This window comes from Miniopterus natalensis, chromosome 1 (genome assembly GCF_054644295.1).
Source record: "Miniopterus natalensis isolate mMinNat1 chromosome 1, mMinNat1.hap1, whole genome shotgun sequence".
Classification (NCBI taxonomy): Eukaryota; Metazoa; Chordata; class Mammalia; order Chiroptera; family Miniopteridae; genus Miniopterus; species Miniopterus natalensis.
In genome coordinates, this window is record NC_142081.1 from 180935817 (window position 1) to 180953454 (window position 17638).

Here is a 17638-nt window from a genome sequence, read left to right on the forward strand (position 1 = left end):
AGCCAGGTCAAAAGACATGGTTGTCCCAACACAGCTCTCCATCCCGGTGACTATGCACTCTTGTCGTAGGGTGTCCCCTCTCTATACTTGTTTCTCTCCAGTTAATCTGAATATCACTATGCACTCTGCTTACATGGAGAAGCCTACAGAAGGAGGGATGTTATTTTCAACTTTCATACTCATTCACCTCGGACTGTGATATCCTGCTTTCAGCGGCTGACTATTCTACACAAACAGGCTTGTAGCAAGTGTGGGAGAGGAAGAAACTTTCCTCTACCTTTCAACATTCTTCAACTGGTCTAACAGTTAAATCTACATGAGACAGATTAACAACAGAAAGTAACAAAATTAAATTAACAAATTTAATTTCATACGTACATACAGGAACCCTCCCCTTCCCCCCCACCCCACACACACAAGTCAGAGACACCACATGCCTGAGAGGTTCAGAGACAGGGAAAATGAGGCACATGTGACATTCTGAGCTGAGGATGTGGTAAGGCACCTGGGGCTTCAGAGGGTCATTGCAGGACAATAAGGGCAGATGTTCAGTAATTAGTAGTTAGCCCTGCCCCATAGACAGATCAAAAAAGGTCATCTCTGATATCTCTTACCATGGGCAAGGCCCCTAATTCATATTCTTCTGGGCAGTGAAGGGGGAGGAAAGCAGAAGTTTCTTGTGAGCCTGCAGGGTCTTCATTACCTTCAGCCCCAAATAATTCACATACCAAAGTGGCCCATCTTGGGGAGGCCTGTTCTGAACCCCTACACAAGAATGGGGCAAAGGGATGATACAGGGAAATGACATGCAACTAGTCTCCCAGCATCAAACTGTTTTAAACAAAAATGTTAGGGATTTGAACTTGATAGTCTGGAAACAAAGTTTAAAGCGGGCTTTAGAGAGCTGCTGCCCACAGCTGGAATGCTGTCATCTTGCCGTGAAGCACACTCTGTTGTGATGGTCTGTGCACAGGCAGGTCTCCCCTGCTAGTCTATGTTTAAGATCAGGCTGCACGTTTATTACCAGCATCCAGAAAAGTGCCTGGCTCACAGCAATGTTCAAACATGATTCAATCAGTAAACATATGAACAGATGCACAAATAGCTCTGAGGATTTGGTCTTTTAGGATGCAGAAATTATGAGTTAGATACCATTTTTTTCAAAATTCCTTCAAAACAGGACATAAGCATTTGATCTGCCACATAATGCAATAACAATACTTTCCCATAAGGGCATTACGTTTGAGGTAAATCAATGAGACAAATACATGAGAGGTACTTCCAGTGTTTCTTAAAGAACAGCTGTTATTTCATAGACCACAAAGAAAAACAACAACAAGCAGTTGGCCTGCATTTCCTTCTGCAAGTCAATCTCTCAGACTTAACTTGGGATTTGTTATTTCTAGGCACCAAGAGAAAATAGGTTGCCAGCTCTTCCCTTAAATTGGAAGGTCTTCCCCAAGCAGGGTTAGCCGTTAGAATGCACAGGGGGCTGCTAGGCCAGCACTCGCTCCTGATCACTGCCTTACTCCCCTGCAAAGCGTTCCCAGGCATTTGCAGGTCTCACAGTCTGCCTTGCTTGTCCCCAAGAGCATCACCCACCCCCTTCAGGCTGCAAGGCAGGATATGAACACAAGGCTGCTCTTTGGTACAAAGTGTTTGTCCCTGTCTCAGAGGGCTAGTTAAGCATTCTGTCAAAGAGAACTGCCAATGATTTGTTGTTGCTGAGAGTGCCCTTATTGGATTCCCACATAATTTCAAGACCGGCAGCATGAAATGGCCTCAGAGAACACTTAGTAAAATCTCTACATCTTAAAAATGACAGAATTATCACCCAAAGTCCATAGTTTACTAGGGCTCACTCTTAGTGTTGTACATTCTATGGGTTTGGACAAAGGTATAGTGGCGTGCATTCACTATTATACGTAATATCTTACAGAGAATTTTTATTTTCTTACTGCCCTGAAAGTCCTCTGTGCTCCACTTATTCAATCCTCTCTCCGTGCTAATCCCTGGCAACCAATGGTCTTATAATTGCCTCTACAGTTTAGGTGATGATGTGTGAATGCAGGTAAGTTCATCAGCAGTAATGAATGCATCACCCTGGTGGGGGATGGTGCAAATAGGGGAGGCTATGCATGTGGAGGGGCAGGAGTTATGTGGGATATCTCTTACCTACCTCTCAATTTTGCTGTGAACCTAGGACTGCCCTAAGAAAACTCGTTTAAAAAATAACAAACTTTGCGATGGAGATGACCAAGGTCACAGAGCTGATCTACAGCAGACCAATATTAGAACCCAGGGCCTATGGTGCAAGCTTTATGCACCATAAATTATGCTACCCTGCATCCCATTATAAAGTCAAGAAATACTTAGTGAGCATCCGTGGTCTGCTATTTCTTGGAAATACAAGGGAGAAATAGAGTAGGGGGAATCTCCTGTAAGTTCAACTGATCATCTGCTCATGTGAGTGGCAGAGAAGTGGAGCATGTCCTGAGGTTTACATCTGGGTTCTGTTTTCCCACCACCATCTCCCCAAAAATGCACACACGCCCCGGCACTTCCACACTTTTGATAGTGCTGTGCTCTGTGCCTGGAAGACTTTCTATTCCACCTTCAGCTGCTACTCGCCTCCAAAGGTGAAGCAGCTCATTCACCACTTCTTCTGTGAGGCTGTCTCTGGGCAGAATGACTGTCCCTCACACACTTCTGACCTCTGAGCATTTTGCAAATAACTCTATTATAGAATTTGTAAGAATAACAGTTATTTATTAGCCCTCCAATTAGACTGTGAGCTCCATTACAACAGAACTGGATCTCAATCACTTCTGTATTTTCAGAAACAAACTTGTGATGGGGTACAATTTACATGCTCAAAAAACCGTAGAGAAGACACAGATCTACCATTTCTTTTTTTCCAGAGTACAGTTTGAGGCTTGAAAATGTTATAACATGAAAATAAATAGAGCTTCTACAATGAAGCAGCTGATAGAATATTTGAATACTGTAGGGCACAAGCTATGTATCACTAAGATATAAAAACATTTTTTTCCTTTACTTTAGAAAATTGATTGTCAACAATATTATAATTTTTCATATCTGAAACTGTTTATAACCATTTAGGTTAATAGTAAGAATAATAATCGGTGATCACTGGCTTTAAAAATAGAAAGTCACATAAAATACATAAAGTATAGAAAGAAAGAACAGCTTGGTCCTAGCTCAGGAGTACTCACTCTCTGGGAGTCATTTTGGAAGGTTCTGAGGCCAACAGTTATGAGGAGGGCAGAAGGCACAGACTAAAATAATAAACCTGGAAAAGAAAACCTATTATTAAAAAGTCTGGCTTTGGATTTTGATTACGTACGAACAAGGCAAAAAAAGCAAAGTCAGGTAAATAGTTATTTATCATCCTTGCTGCCTCAGGAACAAGAATTAAATTGTGCTGGAGCAAAAGATGGTACAATAAAGTACTTTCTAAGTTTCAAATAACCAACTGGTTGATTCAAGATGTAAAGAGATGATGGGTAAGCTGTTTTTTCCTAGAACTAAAAAAAAACCACAAAAAAAACTATCTTTTTAAAGTGTCTTTTGCTCCTGTTTACCAGTTTCTGTAAACTGTACTTTCCCTGAACATGAAGACATTTGATCTGCTCATTTATTTTGCTCTATAAGCACCTGATAGAAATATAAATACAGGGGTTGGCAAAAGCAGGTCTACAGCTGTGAGTGTGGGAAACAGAGTTTATTCCTGTACTATTATTTATTCATTGTTGCATTATTTTCCATATGAACACCACTGTAAACCTACTCTTGCCCATTCCATATACATACAGGAGCACCTCAGAGACACTGAGAGGTCGGTTCCAGACTCCCAGAATAAAGTGAGCTGTAATCTTTTTTCTGGTGGAAGGTCTTGTCTTCAGTTTGTAAAAAACGCAACACCTGTGAAGGTCAACAGAGCGAAGCGCAATAAAACGCAGTCTGCCTGTACATGTAAAATGCGGGCATCTTACATATGACAGCCCAGAATTTACTAATTACATAGGCTTTCTGGCCATTTCAATTATTCATAAAAAGAATTACAGAAAAAACATATTTGTTATTTATTGTAATTAAAGTACATTCATTAATATGTTTTTTAAATCTTCATTTTTTTAAATTCTGATAATGCCAAGTCTTATCCTTTTAACAGGAATGTTAGTTTGTTAGGTTTGCCTATCTTTTATTTACATTAGAGATCAAACATAAGACAATGAGGAATGTGGGTCTATTAAGAAAATATAAATACTTGTAGTGACAGTTTAAATCCCTTGTCCCTTACAAACAATGGTTAAGAAATCAAGTTCAGCTTAATCATAGGTAAAGGTAATTGTGCCCAAGGCTGGAATATTTCACTCTGCTTTTGCCTGCAGGTTATACTTTTGTGGCTGGAAAAAATGTTCTTCAATAGCAGTGACTAGTTCATTTAGTTCCTTCTTCAGCTGCTCAGGATCACTGCAAAGTAAGGGGGAAAAATTCCAGATCAGTGGATTATTCTGAAATTGATAAACCATATTTTAAATTCTCCCCACAGTGACCAAGTAACGCTGAAATGTAACCTTAAGAGGAGGGATAAATCAGACAAAACAGAACTCCAGCAACTTCAGCCTCTGCTGACGTGGACACAAAAAATCCCACGAGACAACATCCATTATTTTCCCCAAAGGCTTTCCCAAAGTCTCAACCATAAACAAAAATCATCCCTTTCCAGGCCTCAAAAGAATTGTTAAGAAACACAATTTTTGGTCTCGCATCCCTAAAAGATCTGCAATGTTTGTAACCAACAGTGCAGGGAAAATTTTCACGACTCCAGTTGTCATCAAATCCTGCTGAACTTTTACAAGCGACATCTGTTATGTCCTAGGTCTCCCAGGATAAGAATGTTCCTGATCCTATTTGCCCACAAACTGCTGGAAGCTAAGCAGCATAGGCGTCTGTAAGGCCTTCCTAGGATGGACAGAGATGGGGAGCCTCCTAGCGGGCCTGCTAGTCACATGCTAGGAATTCAGACCCTGGGGTTTACCTTTATTATTCCACCCCCAGAACAAATGGGCCACCACGGAAATATCAACAATAATCTAGGGAGCTAGATCCCTCTAAGGAAATCAAGTTTTCAAGCATGTGGAAAACACTCATTCATGTATAAATAATTGGCAGGTAGATAACAGATAAAAGGGACTTGTAATTAGACCAGTTTCCTGCAGCCCGTATAAGTGCCAGGCCACTAAGCACAGTGTGAATTACTCTAAGAACTTTAAACCAAAAAGCTAATTTAAAACACTAAATCCTTCAATTCAAAATTTCATTACTTCATACTTGACCATCTTTAATATATACAAACTCTTTTTAATGGTGATGGCAATTCTTGTAATTTCAGATCATTTTTACATTGTGAAAGCTATGAGTACAACTAAATCTATTTTATTACAGGTGTTCATTCTGGCTCCACTGGTTACTAGTATGTGCCCTTGGGCAAGTGGTTTAGCCGCTGGAAGGCCCAGATTCCTCATTTGTAAAATTGGGATAAAGACTTTACCTTCTCTAGAGAGTTGTTGTATAGATTGAGATAAATTATATAAAGCAATTAGCATAGAACCTGGCCCAAAAACTTCAATAAATGTAGCTGTCTTTATAATTATTTTTACCCTCATTGGTAACATAATTATGCTTCATAAGTACATGTAAATCACACAGGTCTTTTTTTCCTTCCCTATAAGTATGCTTTGAAAACAAAAATATTTCTCAGGAAGGCACATAACTGAAAATTACTGTGGTGGTGTTTTTTTCAACAATATACCTAAAACTAAAACTCAACAGTGAATTTACTATACACAGACATATGTCTGTATGTCCATACAGAGAGATAGATATCTATATATAGCACCTACTGGTTTTGTTTCTGTTAGAACCCTCCCTGATATAATTATTATCTAAACCTTAGATAGTAAGAAAATGTCTTTGTTCTTCTTAGGAATGCATATTAAAGTCTGTGACTTACTTTCCAATGGCTCAGGGGAAAAAAAAACCACACACACAACCAAAAATATAATATATACAGTGAGAGAGAGTAAATATCACAAAATGTTAGCAATTGCTAATTCTAGGTTGGGGTAGGCAAACTCAGGCTTATGACTGACTGTTTTTGTCAAGTTTTACTGGAACACAGCCACACCCATTCCTTCATGTCTAAGGCTGTTTTCTCCCTACAACAAGCAGAGCTGAGTACTTGTGACAGAGACAATATGGCCTGTAAATCCTAAAATATTTACTATCTAGCTCCTTACAGGAAGAACTTGCCAACCCCTGGTCTAAGCAAGAGTATGTAATATTCACTACATTATTATTTCAACATTTCTGTAGGTTTATTTTCCAAAATAAAAACTAAAGATATCTACCCCAACAAAAATATTTTTCTAAAAGCAGGACTTATACTGGAAAAGGATTTCACATTCTAAAGGATTAGTAGGTTGTGAAATTCTATGAATAAATGAAATTCATGATATGACTATATTAATAATATTTTAGGTTATCAGAAAATAAGGAAACCTTAGCCATGGCTTTACTGCTATTGTACATTAGGCCTGCTGGTGCCTGGCTTAAGCCCTGACAGCGTAGCCATGGATGATCCCCAACGTCCCATTTAAAAAAAGCAAGCAATATTTCAATGAATACAATACTAGACAAATTTTCAAAGTATTTTCAGCAATTTATAGACCACTATTTAAATAAGTCCTCTCAATATGCCATGTGAAAAATGTCAATAGCATAGATTCTTAAACCTTAAATAGTATTGTTATTATAAAGGAAAGTTTTCTGAAATATTAGGCACATTTTCACAGGATGATGAAAAGGAAAAGATAAAAACATATAGAAAACAATTTTAAATTGGCCTAACGTCTGTTTTCGAAACCATGAGATGCAGAAATATAAAAACACTAAGTGTGAATGAGAATTACAAAGTCAATGGAAAATCACACTTGACATAGTAGCAAACAACTTGTTATTTACCACACATGGAAAGCCTGATACTTGCTCAATGTTCAGTAGAACATTAGAAATGCAAAGTGTTCAGAAAATGAGCTGTTTTATGGTGTTTAAGTTGCCTAACAGTTGAATTTTTGCCCTTTAAGCCCAAGAAGGTTTTGAATGGGAACCTGCAGCAAATTCTGTTCCACAGTCCCGTAACCTCATAGAAATCTTCGAGTATCTTGATACTTGAGAACCGTAATCAGGACTCTGACGGCTGTTCTGCAGCTCTTACCCGAAGATCCAGGGCCCACTGGGTGAGGAATGCTATTTCACGTACAATAAACTCCGGATTGGTGACATTGGGTTCTTGTCCAGGTTTCCAGTTTTGTTTCGCTTTAGTATTTTTTTGCTTTATGATCCGCACTCACTTTCCCTGCCTAAGGAAAGTCTAACCCTAACAACTGTTTCCCCACCCCCTCACTTGCTACGTTTTCATCCGCTATTGGCTTACCAATCTAAGATGCTCCGAAACGTTCCTCTGCTCCCACTTCCCCACGGTGCAAATCTGATTCGCAAAGCCAGAGAAACCCTTCTAACAGCAAAGCTTTGGGATACATAAGCTGTAACCACTGAGATTTATGCTGTCTACTACAGTAGCCATCAGCCACATGGGCCTGTCGAGCACCTGAAATGTGACTAGTGCAACCAAGGAACCGATTTAATTTTGTTTAAGTCTGACTGAAATTCAAATTTAACAACTGACACTTGATTCGGTTGTTGGAAAACTCATTTAAGTATGTTTGGAACAACTAGGGTATCAAAACCTACCTTTTCAACTGTAAATTTTATGAAATCTAAATATAGATCAAGTATTTCTGAAACACTAATCAGAAAGAATATATGCACCCCTATGTTCATAGCAGTGCAATTTACAATAGCTAAGATCTGGAAACAGCCCAGGTGCCCATCAGTAGATGAGCGGATAAAAAAGCTGTGGGACATTCACACCATGGAATACTACGCAGCTGTAAAAAGGAAGAATCTCGTAGCATTTGGGACAGTATGGAGGGACCTGGAGAGTATCATGCTAAGTGAAATAAGCCAGGCAGAGAAAGACAAGTACCACATGATCTCACTTATATGTGGAATGTAATAAAATAAACTGATGAACAAAACAGATCCAGAGACATAGAAGCATAGAACAGACTGAGGGATCTCAGAGGGAAGGTGCGGAGGTGGGAGTGGGTGGAGAGAGATTAATCAAAGAACTTATATGCTTATATGCATAACCCATGGACAGAGACACTGGTATGGGGAAGGCCTGGGGTGGGGTGGATGTAGGGTGGAGGAGATCAGTGGGGGGGGGAAGAGGACATCTGTAATACTTTCAACAATATAGATATATTAAAAAAAAAAAAATTTGGCATTTGAATTGAGATCCATGGCAAGTTGCAAGATACTAAATGGATTGTGAAGACAATGTGACAAAAATGTGAAATATCTCAATAATTTTTATTATGGATTATATATTGTAATAACATTTAAATAGACTAAGTTAAATAAAATATATTATTAATATTAATTTTACCTATTTCTATTCACTAACGGAAAATTAAAATTGCAAATGTGGCTCTCATTTTACTTCTATTGGAAAGAGCTGACTCCACCTTAAAATCTGTTTTCCCCAACTCTTAACTGGAATCTAAATGGAGATGTGCTAATTAACTGCGGGTCTAGTAGGTTTGCACACGCTAAAGACACACACCACAGTTGTTAAAGCTCAAAATGTTACAGTTGTTGGAAAGTGACCAACTCGAACCCTTCCCCATAGTCACAGAGACGTGACCCTGAAGCTAAGGACTCTTTAAAGCTGGCTCTTTATCCTGGGAACCAGCACAGAATTATGCAAATAGATGTTCAAAATATTTGCCGAATGCATGTGCAACGGATTTTAATTTATTGTATCAGATACATGCGGAAAAAGAGAGAAACTCACCGGTGCTGCCTCAAGTAAAAAGTGCTAGAAAAGGAAATGTTACTATTCTTCCTGAAATTAGGAATGAAATTTGCTCGCCCAAAGGAAAGTTGGGAGAGAGAGAGAAGTGACTAGGCAGGAAGCAAACGCTCTTGTCCCTGGATGCTTCAGGCAGCTGTTAATATCACAATATTGCTATCGGTTCTGAAACGAGCCTCCTAATTAAGTGACATATTGGAAAGATGAAATGTTTTACTTTGCATGTGAACAGAACCAACTAGGAAGCTCAGGGGCTAAAAACCATAGCAGCTGCCGCCCATATCTTACCTGTTTCCAGGTGGGGCGCACAGTTCTGCGTAGTACTTGATTTTGGGCTCTGTCCCGCTGGTCCGCATGGTGGCCACACATCCATTAGCAAAGGTAAAGGTGATCATTTGGCTACTTTTACTCGTAGGGAGAACCTAGGAATGAATTACACATGTTCTACATTTATATGGTCACAGAAACTCTTCCAGCCTAAATAATAGTTTCCCCTGGATAAGCAAGAAAATAAATGCCAAACAAATATATTGGTTCAGAAAGAATATTTTTGAGAAAAATCTAAAAATGTAATCTGTATAAATAACATACTAAGTAATAAGAAAAGTTGTGAAATTTAAGTAACTTTGTATAGTAGGCTTTTTACCTCTGTGTTCTAGTCATTAAAACTATTAAAGGGCCCTGGCCAGTGTGCTCAGTGGCTAGAGCATTGGCCCTCGCACCGAGGGATCAAGGGCTTGATTCCTGGTCAAGGGCACGTACCTGGGTTGTAGGTTTGATCCCCAGCCCTGGTCAGGGTGCCTGTGAGAGGCAACCAATGGATGTGTCTCGCACACTGATGTGTCTCCCCCTCCCGCCCGCCCTCCCACTCTCTCTAAGGATCAATGGGAAAAAATTGAAATACATCATTTCACAAACAATTTATTTAAATAGGTTAATAAAGCATTGTAAAAAAAAAGAAAAAAGAAAAAAACAACACTAGGCCTTATTTAACTTTGCAAAAAAAGTCTACAAACAGACTTTAAAAATAAAGCTTCTGGCAGATGTATTCACAGCCGATTGTCTCCAAAGCCTCATTAAAACGACAGAAGTACAAAAACCCAAACAAACACAAGGGCAAAGAGAGAAAAAGGAAACAGCAGTTGATGGGGTTGCCAATCAATCCTGGAAGTCAGAAAACAGATGGAGGAGCAGGATTGACCTGGGACACAGGCTGACAGCTGAGCACCTGCAGGCGACAGACAGGAAGCGAGTCGAGGTATCCAGCCGAACCCCGGCCAAGCTCACTACCTGGAGGCACCAGGTACTGCAAAGGGCAGGGGAGAGGCAAAGGTAGTAACTGAAAGTAGCTACGAGACCCTCTCAGATCCTCGCCCTCCGCCCACATGGTAGGAAACCAGCTCACAGATGGTTTCATTCTCTGCTGTAATTCAACCAGAAAGGCTCAGGAGTTGGGGACACCAGGCCCCTTGGAGGACGGGGTACGGTGAAAACAGAGATTAAGTTAGAGTCCACCCAATGCCAGCACTCCTCTTCCCACGCCCCCAAGACCTCGCCATCTCTTAAAGCGCCTCAGCATCCAATGTATAGCCCTCAGGCAAGAGATCGGGACAATCATTAGGCTTCCCCAGATGGGGCTCCCATACAAACATTAATCTGCTACCCAACCTCCCCAGGGTGAAGCATGTCAGTTGACAAGGCTCGTTCATATACACAGAGCTCCTAACCATCTTTTTAGTGCTCAAAGGACAATTAAGGTTCACCAGACTTTGGGGAAAAGACATCAAATAAAAGACAAAGTCCAAAACAAAGAAATGAGGGGAAAAAGAGCCCGGAGGAAATAAAAACAATACAGAGCAAGAAAAGAACTACATTTTTAAAAAGCTGCAATTAATATCCTTAAAAGAGTTAAGATATTATGTACATGAAACAAGATTAGGATGTTATTTTTAATAAGTTAGATAATTAAGAGCTGAAACACAGTCCACAGAAGCACAGAAAGTTAATGTTGAAGAAATCTCCCCCAAAAGTGGGACAAAAATATACAGATGGAAGACAGGAAAGAAATGTGGAAAGCAGAACATCGGTCCTGGAGAGCCAGCACCTAACTGAGAAACCACAGAGAAAGGGAGACCAGGGGAAGGGGTCATTTGAAAAACAACCAGCCAGCCCCCCCTCTCTACTGCAAAACCAAGACATTTTCTCAGAAGTAAGAGAAATGACTCTCCAGACCAACAAAGACCCACCAAGTGTCTAGAAAAAGGAATTAAGAGACCTAAAGTATATCGCTGGAATTTTAGAATCCAAAGTTCCTAAAACCTTCCCATACAGAAAAAAGCAAGGCACGGAAAGAACTGAATAAGCGTGGCATCAACGCCCCCGTATGCAGCACACAGTAGGCCTCAGCTAGCTCCGGGAGGGAGGGAGGGAGGGAGGGAGGGAGGGAGGGAGGGAGGGAGGGAGGGAGGGAGGGAGGGAGGCAGGGAGGGAGGCGCAACAGTAAGACCAGAAGCCAAACCATAATGGAGCAATGCTTTCAAAACTGTGACTCAATAAAGTCGGAGGGTAGAATAAGACATTTGCAAATCTACATGTCTCAAATTTACCTCCCATTCACTTTTTCTCAGGAAGCTACTAGAGGGTGTGATTTAGGAAAAAGGGCATTCCCAGGATGACCCCAAACCAGAAAGCAGCCGGCCCAGCCCTGATAGAGGGACCTGGAGGGAAGCCAATGGGAACAAAACAGAACTGACCTACTCTGGCCGAATCACTGGACCCTGCGGAAACCCTAGAGGTACTTGAAAGGTGTGGGATGAACTGGTGATAGTTACACAGAAATCCAAGCAATCAAGAGAACAAAGCAGCCGGGCTGGAGTGGCTCAGTGGCTAAGCATTGACCTACAATCCAGAGGGTCACGTTTGATTCCCGGTCAGGGCACATGCCCAGGTTTCGGGCTCAATCCCTAGCAGGGGGCGTGCAGGAGGCAGCCGATCAATGACTCTCTCATCGAGGCTTCTATCTCTCTCTCTCCCTCTCCCTTCCTCTCTCTGAAATCAATAAAGACATATTTAAAAAAGAAAAAAACAACAACAAAGCAATGATTAATTATAGGAAAAACAATTTTTCATACAAATTAGGGGAACCTAATCAAAGTGCACTATTGAACTAAGCAGGAAACAGTAGTCATTAGTCCTAACAATACAGCGCAGAATCTGATGTCACCCAAAGTTACATTATAAATGTACTGTGAGGACAGGAGGAAAAGGGGAATATTGAATGCAGGAAGCGTAAGAACTAACTACTTATCTCCATAACAGAAAATTAATAAAGCCTAACACAGATAAGTGAAAACATCACCATCTAAGCACAGTGTTTAGAAACCTGGTTGTAAAGACAGGAAGGAAAAACTGAGAGGGGAGGTGCTTGTCGACGCATGGCAATGAGATGGCTGTGGTTGGAGCTGCCATGTTTCACTGTAACTCCTAATACTATTTATCTTTTAAAAATATATTGTGCGTAGATGAGAATAAAAAATATACAGAAAGATAAATATTCAAGAAAACGTCTAACATCTCATAAGGACATTCATGCTTTCCTTCCCCTTCCGTGCCGCAGTTGGCAACACTCTTCTGCCGCATTTGAGCTTTCTTTTGGCCCCAGTGGGATCCACACGGCGTGAAGGATGCAGTCTCACGCTTTACAGCTAGCAGCTACCAGACACCCAGAGGCTAGGGTAAAACTAAGTAGGAAGCAAACAGTGGTTCTCCAAGTTGGACCGGTGGCATCAGCATCAGCCAGGAACTTGTAAGAAAGACAAATTCTTATTCCCCACCCCAGACCTACTCAATCAGCAACATCAAGGTTGAGCTGCAGCACTTGGCATTTTAACTAGGTGGCCAGGTGATCTGATGCTGTTCAAGACTGAGAACTGCCAAGAAAGAGGAACAGCAGGATCTGGAATCAGAAGACCCAGACTGTACCTGACCATCACCAACTAGCTGTATGACCTCAGGCAGATCCTGCACCTCCAAGTACTGATTTCCTTATGTGTTAAATGACAGCGCTGGCTGAGATGACTAGTGAGAACCCTTCTAGTTCTAGGCTATGGTTTTTAACTTTTGATAGCTTATTTATAATAATGCTTAAATGCCCCCAAATCAGCTTCAATTAATTAGATGATTAAAATGTTTCTGTGCCCAATTCCAACAATAGATTGAGTGGGGGAGTTCCCCGCACAACCAAGCAATTCTCCAATACCATCCAGTGTCTCACAATTAAACTCAATTTTGACACTATGTACCTGAGATAGCATCAGATTCCACAGGTTAACAGCTCAGTCTTGCAACCCCTCCCCGCCCCCCATTTAAGATGCCAGTCGCAAGTTCAGGTTGTCACCTGTGCTTCTGACCAACTGGCTCTGGATCAGAGATCCCAAAGACCTCCTCCTTCGCTTTGATTAATTTGCTAGAGCAGCTCACGCAACTCAGAGAGACATACTCTGTGCTAAATTACTAATTTATTATAAAATGATGTAAGGAACTGCCATATGGAAGAAAGGCACAGGGCAACGTGTGGGAAAAGAGGGAGGAGCTTCCATGTCCTCTCTGAGCTCGCAATTCTCCCCAAATCTCCACCTGTTCACTAACCTAGAAGCTCTCCAAACCCTGTCCTTTTGGGTTTCTATGGAGGCTTCATTACATAGGCATGTTGACTAAATCATTGGCGACCGGCAATTACACTCAATCTCCAGCCCCTTTCCCCTCCCTAGAGGTCAGAGTGAGACTGAAAGTTCCAACTCTCTAATCACCTGGTGGGTTCCCCTGACAACCAGCCCCCGAAAGTCACCTTATCAACATAACATAAGACACCTTCATGTTCTCATCACTTACGAAATTCTAAGGATTTTAGAAGCTCTGCACCAGAAAGGGGGTCGAAGACCAAACATATATTTATTATAAATCACAATATCACAGTGATACATGTGAAGCTTTTCAAAGTGTAACAGAAAGTAAACAGAGAAGAGTTTGATGGAAGTAGACACTACTTACCGCTTTTTTATCAGGCTGGCCATCATCATAGCCGGTGGTAAGGTCCCTAATCCCCGAAACTTCAAATCTGCCACAAGTTTTTGGATAATTATTCTTCCCATCATAGTTTCTAAGATTTTCAAATAATTTTTTAATGGTGCCTTGATCATGGCAGATAAAATATGAAGCTTTGGTAATATGGTAGCCATACCTATCGAAACAAATACAAATATGTGCAAAATGAGGAACAAAGAATTCTGCATAGTGTACACAGAATGGGCATCAACCAGCACATTCTAAAATACTCAATGAAACAAACAACCATGACTAGCTTCAAAGGAATAACTCAGCATTAAAAAAGAGGACAACCATTTACCCCAAGGCTCCCCAATCTGCTCCCCTATCTTGCCCTCAGCCTTCAGTAAAAATTTTACTGGAACAGCTCACCATGCCCATTATATTATGTATTGTGTCTGGCTGCTTCTGCCCTACAAAAGCAGAGTTACGTAACTGCTATAAAGACTAAAGAGATGTTTCACGAAGACATTTAATCTTTTTTGGCATCAGACACTTAAAATCACATTCTGCGTAATGTTCTCATTTAGTAAAGATTAATGCCATGGCAAATGGTAATTACTATCAAGTGGTTAAGTATCAAAAGGAAAAGATAATCTCTTGTTTCATTTTCATAAGCAACAGAGTTCATAACTAAAATAAGAGCATTAGAAAGGATATTAGTATCTCATACACAACAACATAATACATTGTAAATATTACCACATGTGGGGATACATGTTAACTAGACTTATTGTAGCAATCATGTCACAATATATACATATATCGAATCATTACATTGTACACCTGAAACTAATAAAACATATTACTTCAATTAAATAGAATCAACAGAAACTTACTCAACATAGATGGCCTTTAGCTGCTGAGACAAAGACAAATTTTTGGTTGCAAGAAAGCTAGCCAATTCTGCACTTATGACAGCGGCACTGACTCCATCTTTGTCCAGAACAAAAGGGCAGCACATATATCCTGTAGAAACACGTCACACACACACGCTTAGGGGTGAGTTCCTTTATTACGCTGCGAGTGCACCCTGCCTATGTTGTAAGTATAACGTGTCATAGCTTTTACTGAACAAATAGCTAAAATATCCCCAGCACAACATCTGAATTTCAGGTTTCTGCAGCTCGCTCTCCTTTCTGCTCATTTTTATTGACAGTTTAAGACAAGTAAATCTTCCGTCATCCTGGCGGGACTTGGGGCTGTCCTTTCAGATGACAGTCACTTTGATGAAGGCACCACAACCGTGCCTTCTCCTTCCCTCTGGACAGACCACATAGCACTTTCAGAGGAGGTGCCTTGGGCCTGGATATCAACACCACGGTTGGGGAAACATCACAACTCCTAAAATATGTGGATTCTTAAGCTCCCAGCAGCCACATGCAGAACATCCCTGTCTTCAGTCATCTGGGGGAAGGATTCACTTTCTTACATTAATGGCTTGGTTGTTTGCGAGATACTTCTTTTAGCTGAAAGAAATCTGAGATGCCAATTTAGGGGTAGGACATTCAATGGTCTTTGAATGCCACAGACACAAAGCAAACTGTGTGCTCCTGGTTCACACTAACTTACTGACCCCAAATTCACGTCCTCTCCCCTACATTTGCAATCTGTATGTCAACGAATTCTATGAGCACCATATCATTTCTTACCGATAGCTTCTTCGAATGCAAATAGGACATTTTTCCCCTGGTCTATTAGCTGTTTGGCTCGGTTTCCCATCCACTTAAAGCCAGTTAATGTTTCCTGAAGGGATAATCCAAAAGAGAAAGGCGTGCCTTAGACCGCCGACAGGGCAAAAGGGAGGGGAAAGACCACGTCCCCCCAACACCTTACCTCAAAGTGAAAACCCTCCTTTAAGGCAATGGCCCGCAAGATTTTGGAAGAGACGGTGCTGGACAACATGTACGTGTCTCTGAGGGCACTGGGATCTCGGTTCTTCTCCTTCCAACAAGTAAAGAGCCACCAGCCCAAGAGGGCCCCCAACTCATTGCCTGAAAACACTCTCCATTCCCCACTGAAAGAGAAAACAACCCATGCACTGCTGCAATCTTCAGAGAGACACTGGGGTCACTGGGGATAGGGCAATGACACAAACAAGGCTCGAAGTAGCTTCTGGAAGACTGTCCTTGTTATTTTTGTTTAAATAACTGGCCAGAAATGTGACTGCCACTTCCCAAAGGTCTGAGCAACAGCCACATCTTAGCCAGTTTGCCCAGACCAACATCTGATCTTTGAAGAGCGTATAAAAGCATGTCGGGGATGACACACAATGCTTTTCTTAGTCTTCAGCAAAGACCTAACAGAAATATGCCGACAAGACCCCCCAAGTCTAACAGTGTGTACGTCTTAATTTTTGGCCAGTATTGTTGAGCCTGAGAGGGCAATAGCTTAACATTCCTTGAGACTGAGCTCGATGCTAAAACTGTGAGGACGCCAGAAACATACGTGCGATTTAGCTTCCTCTCTGTGGTTCACGTGGCTAGACGCACATCTCACACTTCAGCACGCATCCCCTTAGCTTAACGTTCTAAAAACCGATATAGAACTGAACCTGTTTTATCATAACCTAAAACTCTAACCCTCTGGTAGCACCCCACTACCCCTGAAACATCACATATGCCATTGGACACCCAAAACTGCTTGACACCTGCCTAACTTTCAATCCCCCCCCCCGTCCCCCACTCCTCGCTACAGACTCGAGTCAAAGCTGCCTGGACACTGTGCTCCACAGGGATTCCCCTCGAGTCTGCTCAACATAACTTCAGCACCTCCCTGAAGGTCAGCTCCTTGCCAAACCCACTGGCAAAAACAGAACTGTAAAGCCATCACCAAGCGAAGTCCTTTGCCCTCTCTAGGCACCGAGTCATTAATTATCATAAAATCAGCGATAAAATGAGGGAGGATTACAAGTCCAGGGGCACCCTGGGTGGGTTTACTCTGCACTGTGCTTGCAGAGTGATCGTGTGGCCCCCGCGTCAGCGCCTTGCTCTATGTTGGAGGAGTTGATAGACATTCAGGGAGATGGTCGTTTGCAAAGTAAATGGGAAATATTTCCAAATAGGTCCAAGTCTCCCCAGAAACATTTTACTGTCCAAGATGTCACCCCTTTATATTTTCTATTATGTAGGTAATCACAATTAATTTGTACCTGTCTTGCTTTTCTGCCACAGCAAGTCTATCAGCATCTGGGTCATTTGCTAAAATGATTTTGGCCTTGATTTTGTCAGCCAAGGCAAAAGATAAAGTCTGAAAACGAGCAGAAAAAATAATACATCAATCAAGAATCAAGCCTAACGCAGTCTTTAAAAAGTTCAGCTATTTAAGAACTAAAAGAGAACTTTCCCCAAACTAAAGCTGAATTTCATTTCTGGAGCTGGTCTTGCTGGTCACGTATTTCTTACTACACCAGGGCAGATAATCGGAGCATCAGCGCATGACCCAAGCCTGCCCTTGGGGTTCTCTCCACATCTGACAGTGTGTGTGGCTGGGCTGGTATTTCTAGGCTTC

The 17638-nt window shown here is 41.3% G+C and overlaps 1 protein-coding gene across 1 annotated transcript in view; it reads right to left on the minus strand.

Moving 5' to 3' along the window:
• Positions 1-2748: 2748 nt before the first annotated feature.
• Positions 2749-17638, minus strand: part of PGM2 (phosphoglucomutase 2) — a 32332-nt gene continuing 17442 nt past the window's right edge. Inside the window, exons 8-14 of the mRNA XM_087827862.1 lie at positions 17280-17377; positions 15965-16145; positions 15781-15874; positions 14968-15097; positions 14075-14264; positions 9314-9447; positions 2749-4497 (exon numbers count right to left, since the gene is read on the minus strand). Coding sequence (XP_087683988.1) covers positions 4395-4497; positions 9314-9447; positions 14075-14264; positions 14968-15097; positions 15781-15874; positions 15965-16145; positions 17280-17377 — 930 coding nt within the window. The 3' untranslated portion in view covers positions 2749-4394. The remainder of the gene's footprint in view (positions 4498-9313; positions 9448-14074; positions 14265-14967; positions 15098-15780; positions 15875-15964; positions 16146-17279; positions 17378-17638) is intronic.